Source organism: Lipotes vexillifer, unplaced genomic scaffold (assembly GCF_000442215.2).
Source record: "Lipotes vexillifer unplaced genomic scaffold, Lipotes_vexillifer_v1.1 scaffold4, whole genome shotgun sequence".
NCBI lineage: Eukaryota > Metazoa > Chordata > Mammalia > Artiodactyla > Lipotidae > Lipotes > Lipotes vexillifer.
The window spans coordinates 1964832-1971242 of NW_006785876.1; the positions used below are offsets into that span (position 1 = coordinate 1964832).

Genomic DNA, 6411 nt, shown 5'->3' on the forward strand with positions numbered 1-6411 from the left:
CCTCTACCACCTCCACGCCAAGGCTGTTCTCACCAGCTGTTTCAGATGACAAATGAGGCTAATGTACAAAATCTGCAGCGTCCTTTTCGCCTGCACCTTTTTTATAAGAATATATTGTAATACTAAAAACTATTAAATCCGTGCCACCCCTACCTAACCTGCCTCGAAACTTGTGCCTCCTTCCCACGCTGGGACGTGAGGCGTGCTGGGGAAGCGGCATAGCCCACGGTGTGTGGGAAGCGGATCCTACCAGCTCTGCGAGCCCCGACTGTGACATCCTCAGGAATTCCGCAAGCCAGTTCACGTCGGTCGTACGGTAGCTTGAAATCGGCCAAGGTGGGAGGACTTAGACCATGGAAATTGGCCTTTTTTCTTTTCCAAGAGCTAGTTGTTAAACATTTGCCAGCACACCTGGGTGCAGGGCCAGAGAAAAGGCAGGCGGGGGCCCGGGGGAGTGGGGGGCGGGGGGACTGAGGCTAGAACTAGACACCTACCCACATTGAGAGAACCCAGCAAGCGCGTCCAGCGTTTGGGGATGTGAAAACCAGGGGCCTCTACTTGCATCCCGTGACCTCTACCAGCCGGCGACGGGATGGGCTTCGGACACCCCTACCCGACAGTGCTACTGGAGGTGCTGCATCTCTGGGCCTCCCTCTCCACTCCTGCCTTCTCCCCCAGGGAAGGCGGGGTGCACAGAGAACACGCCCCTTTGCTTTTCCAGCGTCCCTCCTGCTCCTCTTCCCCGGGGGGTGTTGGGTTGAGGGGCGGGCCTGCCATCACAGCGGCTCGGTGCCCTCGGCACAGACACAGTCCTCATTCTTGCATCCCCAAAATGGGCATCGTGGCTTTATTTGGTGCACCGTGTGGGTGAAGGCCAGCTCCATCGCTCCTCCCCCCCTGGTGTGTCCCAGGACGAAGGGGTGCAGGTGGAAAGGCCGTGCGCGGGGCAGGTGTGGGAGGTGTGCTTGGTCAGGAGGCCTCAGGGCTGTGGCCCATGAGGCTCCTGCTTAGGAGCCCTTGGTTCCCTCCCGGGGAAGGAAGGAGAAGAGAAAACCCAAGAGAGGAGGGGAGGTTATGGGCTCAACTGTCGGAGAGAGTCCACAAGTCACTCAGTGTGATTTGGGGGTTATCTAGCCTTGCTCGCTGCGGCCAGCCCCCTCCCACGACCTTAGTTAGGGTCCAGGAAGGCTGACGGGCCTGCTGGTCTCCTCTCGGAAGAAAGGAAACCTCGCGGGTCAGTGTAGGTCATCGAGCAGTAGAGGGGTGGGCTGACCTGGGGTTCCTACCGGTTGAAGGTAACTGGTGACGGGGTGAAAGGAACTTGACATCTTTCCCTCGGCTGAAATCGCATCCCATCTCTTGACCTCGCTGGGCCAGGGGTGAGAGGGGGCAGGAGCTCTACGTCCGATGGAAGTCCCCCCGCTGACCCCCGGTCTTGCTGACGAGCTTGATCTCCGCCAACACGATGTCCCTGCTGACAGCCTTGCACATGTCATACAGGGCGAGGGCGGCCACGGCAGCGGAGGTCAGGGCCTCCATCTCCACCCCAGTGGGGCCCCGAGCCCGGCAAGATGCCCGGACCACCACGGCGTGGCGCGTGCTGTCCAGCTCCAGCTGCACCTGGACGTGGCTCAGGGCCACGTGGTGGCACAGGGGGATCAGCTGGCTGGTCAGCTTGGCCGCCTGGACGCCTGCCAGCTGGGCCACCACCAGGGCGTCTCCCTTCTTTAGCTGGTTCTCCTGGACGAGCTTGTAGGCCCCAGGCCCCAGGAGGACCACGGCTGAGGCCACGGCCACCCGCTCTGTGTCTGGCTTCCCACCCACGTCCACCATAGCCACCTGTCCTTCCCTGTCCACGTGGGTCAGTTGGTCTGAGGTGGGCAGAGGTCCTGACAGGGTGGCAGCAGCCCGGGGCTCTGGGCTAAGGCACTTTGGGTTGGCATCTGAGTCGAGGTGGGAACCGTAATGTCTCTGAGGGAGGCCAGACCCCAGCCACCGCTGGGCGAGGAGAGGGATCTGGGGGAGCCAGCCCCCTTTCCACAAAGTCACCATCTGGCTGGAGAAACTCACTCTGTGTCTCAGACCCTGAACATGGAGGGAGTCCCTGAAGGAGATGCTTGGAATGGCTGGTGGGGAATCGTGGCACATCAAAAATAACTCTGGAAGGAAAAGGAAAGAGAAGGAAGGCTCAGTCCAAAAGGCAGGTCTTTCCCCACCTCCCTCCCCAAGCCTCTCCCCACCAAACCCCGAGTTCTCCCTTTCACACTGGGGAAAGCGGAATGAGGGGCAAAGACCACAGCGAGGAGAGAGAGAAAAGCGACAATACACAGAGAGGGGCCCCCGGAATAAATGCGTGCAGCCCGCCTCAGCAGGAGGTACACAGGGCCAGGGTCCCGCAGGCTCTGCCTGCCCTGCAGTGGGGTCTGTGGGTGCTCCCACCTGGGCTCCCCTCCTCACAACTTTCCTGTTGCCCAAGTCCTCTTAAGAAACACCTAAGGTCTGAAGACTGAAGCCTCGATCAGATGACCGCTCTGTCCCTTCATTTTCTTAAAAGGATAGCGAGGCCTCAGCCTGAATTACCAATTAGTTACTCTCATCTTCACATTCTCCGGGAAGGGCTAACAGAAATCATACAGTTTATAGACAACATACTAAGGTAAATATTTAATCTATTTAAACAACATCTCAAGCAGATCAGAAGCATACACAAAGCAACAGGATGATCTGAATGGTCCCAGGGGCCTCGGGGACCTTGTAGGCTCTTGTTACTCAAAGGGTGGTCCAGGGACCGCCAGCACCAGCACCATGTGAGGACCCTTGAAAGAGATGCAGCCCGGGCCTCCCGAATCCGAATCTGAAATAACAAGATCCCTAAGGGATTCACAGGCACGTGAAAGTCTAAGAGGCCCTGTTCTAGGCAACTCTTGGTTTTATAGAGATCAGACCACTTTAGTTACTCTATATCCTTGAGAGTATTATTCTTCCTTCTGAAGCAATTAGGCCTCCCAACTTCTAGCTTTCCCTCATGCTCTGGCCCCCCTACCTTGTCAGTGTCAGAGGTACAATTATCAAGGCATCCCCCACTCCTTGCCATCAAGGCGTGTCAGCATGGGTCAAGGCCCAACACGAGAGGATGAGGATGGTGGAGGTGACGGCAGAAGAGAGGTGATACAGTTTTCTTCCCGATGGCATGCTGTGGTGAGCCGCCCTTCCTTCTCTGGGTGGCTGGTGTGGTCCCTGGGCTGTGTCTGGCCCACTCCAGCCCACATGCCTCAGGGCTCACTCTGCTCCAAGTGCTGGAGGAAAGAATCCCTTCCCCTGGTTGTTGTCACTGCTTTCTCTTGCTTAGGGCACAATTCAGGGGCCCAGATCTGGCTGTGGCCAAGGGTGTGAGGCCTCCCCTGCTCTAGCCTGGGCATGCACCAGAGGGATAACAGCATCCCCAAAGCTCCGCGTGGACCAGCTAGTTCCCCAGGGTTAGAGACCACATGTGGCTCAATAAAAAGGTGTTTCTGTTTGAAGCATCCTATGCACATAAGAGACGCCCTGGGCACATAAGTTCCCGGGAGTTAAGGAATTAGACAGCTGAGATCCTGGTTGTGTCCTCCCTAGAAAGCTGAGTAGCACTCTTAGCTTGCTGCCTAAGCACTGCCCACACAGAAGCGTAACAACACAAGGACCAATGGCCACTAATGGTCCGGACACGCACGTGAATTGACCCACAGGACAGAAGGGAAGGGATGCCTGTGACTGTATCCGAGCTGGGAGATTCTAAAGCCGAGGACAAGATCGCTGTCTTACCCAGAAGCTCCATTTTCAGGGGACAACTAACATAGCGATCATAAACCTGGAGGACCCCCCGACCCGATTTCTGGTGAGACAGAACGATGATTTCTGCGGCATGTACAGTAAGACGGAGCCAGGGAAGGGAAGAAAAGCCGCAGTAAAGGCTTAGAGGGGTAGGAAAAGGTGAAGGATGAGAACCTCAGGATGAAGTGCAGGATCAGGGTGGGGGCTGCCTACGGCAGGGGCCCCACCCCGCGGGATCCCCCCCGACAAGGGTGAGTGGTTACGTACTGATGGGTCACCCACCGATGAGGATCATGGGCCGGTTCTTCATCTGGGAAATACTGAACATGCCTGGGGCGAGGGAAGGATGGGTGGGGAGAGGAGGGCAGGGAAGCGGGGAGAGAAAGAGGGCGGGGAAAGATTTCACTGAAACGAACGAGGGACACAGAGGTATGACAGCCCCGCGGACACACAGTCACCTACCGCAGCCCGACAAAAACCCCCGCCGTACACTGCAAGGTCGCCCATGATGGAGCCCATGACAGTTTTTGGATGCCAGGACCCTGCCCTCCCTGTCAGGGATGAGAGAGGGGCAATGACCCCTCTCTTTCTCAACCACCCAATGAAACAGCCCGAGAGAATGTGGGGTCCCCCGTCCTGTGCAGGCTCTGCTCTTCCCCTGGGAAGGAGAAGCATCACCGCACCCCAAGTCTAGAGGACCAGCAGAGGTGATGGAGAGCACGGACCACACTGAGTGCCACTGGCTCACCACAGACCTCCCTCCTGCTGACAACGGCCCACTCACCACCCAGCCTGGCCTCCCCGGCCCCTTACCCGCATGCTGCCGCTTCTTCCTGCCCACGGCAGCCCCAATGATGCGCAGCAACTCCTCCTCAGAGGCCCCTGCCCGCAGGTGATCCCGTAGAGATACCTCTGAGTTCCCAAAGAGGCAGACCTGGAGAGGTCACACTGCGGGTGAGGCCAACATGCCCCCCTCATCCTGAGCCTTGGCCCCCATCCTTGGAGCCCCCCGGGCTGGGCATGAGGGCCTCCCGTGGCTGGTCATACTCAAAGCAGGTCTTCCTGCAATGAGGGGCCGAAAGTGCTAGATGGAGGAGTCGGAGGGGCTGGAAGGACAGGAGGCAAAAGCAGACACCCCAAGGCCTGCATCATCTGACTTCCGGTCACGTTTCCTTCAGCGCGTGGTGCGTACTTGGAAAATGCCAAATAACTGCCAACGGATACAGCACATCAAAATCTAGATCCACACCTTCTCCTGAGACGTTCTATGGAAAGGCCTCTTCATTGCCATGAGAACAGACCCGAGTCAGTGGGAGCTGAGCCCTGGCAGTCCCCTCCAGGCCTGGCATGTACATCCATTTCCCCTCCATCCTCTTCCAGTCCCTTTGCTCCTGGACCCTGCCCACCTGCCCCTGATCTGGTTTGTGGTCCCTGACTCAGGGCTGAACAGCAGAGGGCTGGTGGAGATGGCATCCTGAGGTCATTCAAACTTGACTCAATGCTCCTCTGATTCTGGGAGAGGCTGGGAGCTCTGGGGGGCTCGGGGTGGATGGGGCAGTCCCAAAAAGTGGGACACCTACTTCCTCCCATGAAGCCCCACAAAGCACCGACCAAGTGTCAGCCCTGTACAGGCTGCTGTGGGCATAGAAGCACATTTGACAAGCAGAGACCATCAGAGAAGACATGAACGAGATCTAAGTGGAAGACACACCCACTTTCCCGTGCTGGTCAGTCCCCCTTCCACGCTCCCCACCAGCCCCCACTCTCTGCCCTTTTCTGCAACCAGAGCCCCCCTCCTGCTGGCTTCCGCCTGGGTTTGGCTGATGGGAGGTCAGAGGGCGAGAGCAGAGAAAGGCCGGGCACTTCTCGGCAGTGGTGCTTCCGTCCACAGTCACAGCCCCAGCCGCCCAGTGACGCCAACTCCTCCCCTGCCCCTTCCTCCCAGGGGTGGGACAGCAGTTTGCTGCTGCTCATCCAGTGCCCTTACAGGCCCCTTTAACCCTGCGCTATAAACAGCCTCTTCCTCACATTCTCCTTAGAATCCTCCCTCCACTTCCCGCAGTGGGGTGGAGGGGACTGACTGACACAGTTACCACTTACTGTCCACTCAGTCCTGTGCCTCCAGCCCAGAAGACCCCCTCGCTTTATAACAAGCTGCCGCACAGTTCCTATCAGGTGTCCAGCCTGACGGTCCAAACCCACCCACCAGCACCCTCGCCCCCGATCCCAAGCAGGTCCCAGAGCTGACCAGGCAGCCGGGGGCCTCTCTCTCCACCCACACCTGCAGCTCCAAGTTCTTTCACTCTTCCTTCCCACCTTCACCTTAACTCTTACATATCTGGAACATCACGAAGTGGCCATTTAACTGCCTTTCTATTTCCAAATTCAACCTGGGAGTTATTCTTCCTAAAACATGCATCCGGGATCCTGCCTCCCCACCTTGTATAAAAACTCTGCCCAGTGTCCTCCTGTCAACAGGGCACACTCTGCACCTTGCATGGGGTCACTCAAGCCCTCCACGAGGTGGCCTCCCCATAGCTGACTTTGATCTGCCCTGGCCAAATCAGGATGAACGCATCAATCCTCCCCCTCCCCTCCCCC

General features: G+C 57.9%; 2 protein-coding genes across 2 annotated transcripts in view; both read right to left on the reverse strand.

The window, feature by feature from the left end:
• Nucleotides 1–1025: 1025 nt before the first annotated feature.
• LOC103089094 (molybdenum cofactor biosynthesis protein 1) overlaps nucleotides 1026–6411 on the reverse strand; it is a 36226-nt gene continuing 30840 nt past the window's right edge. The window contains exons 9-11 of the mRNA XM_007458181.1: nucleotides 4624–4744; nucleotides 4078–4140; nucleotides 1026–2159 (exon numbers count right to left, since the gene is read on the reverse strand). Of these exons, the coding sequence (XP_007458243.1) occupies nucleotides 4085–4140; nucleotides 4624–4744 (177 nt within the window). The 3' untranslated portion in view covers nucleotides 1026–2159; nucleotides 4078–4084. The remainder of the gene's footprint in view (nucleotides 2160–4077; nucleotides 4141–4623; nucleotides 4745–6411) is intronic.
• Nucleotides 1336–2148, reverse strand: LOC103088827 (molybdenum cofactor biosynthesis protein 1-like). Its single transcript, XM_007458180.1, has one exon. It carries the CDS (start codon nucleotides 2146–2148, stop codon nucleotides 1399–1401), a length of 750 nt encoding a protein of 249 aa, XP_007458242.1. The 3' UTR covers nucleotides 1336–1398.

Excerpts from the sequence above, each read along its gene's own strand:
- LOC103088827 (XM_007458180.1), bottom strand. The coding sequence starts at position 2,148 with ATGTGCCACGATTCCCCACCAGCCATTCCAAGCATCTCCTTCAGGGAC.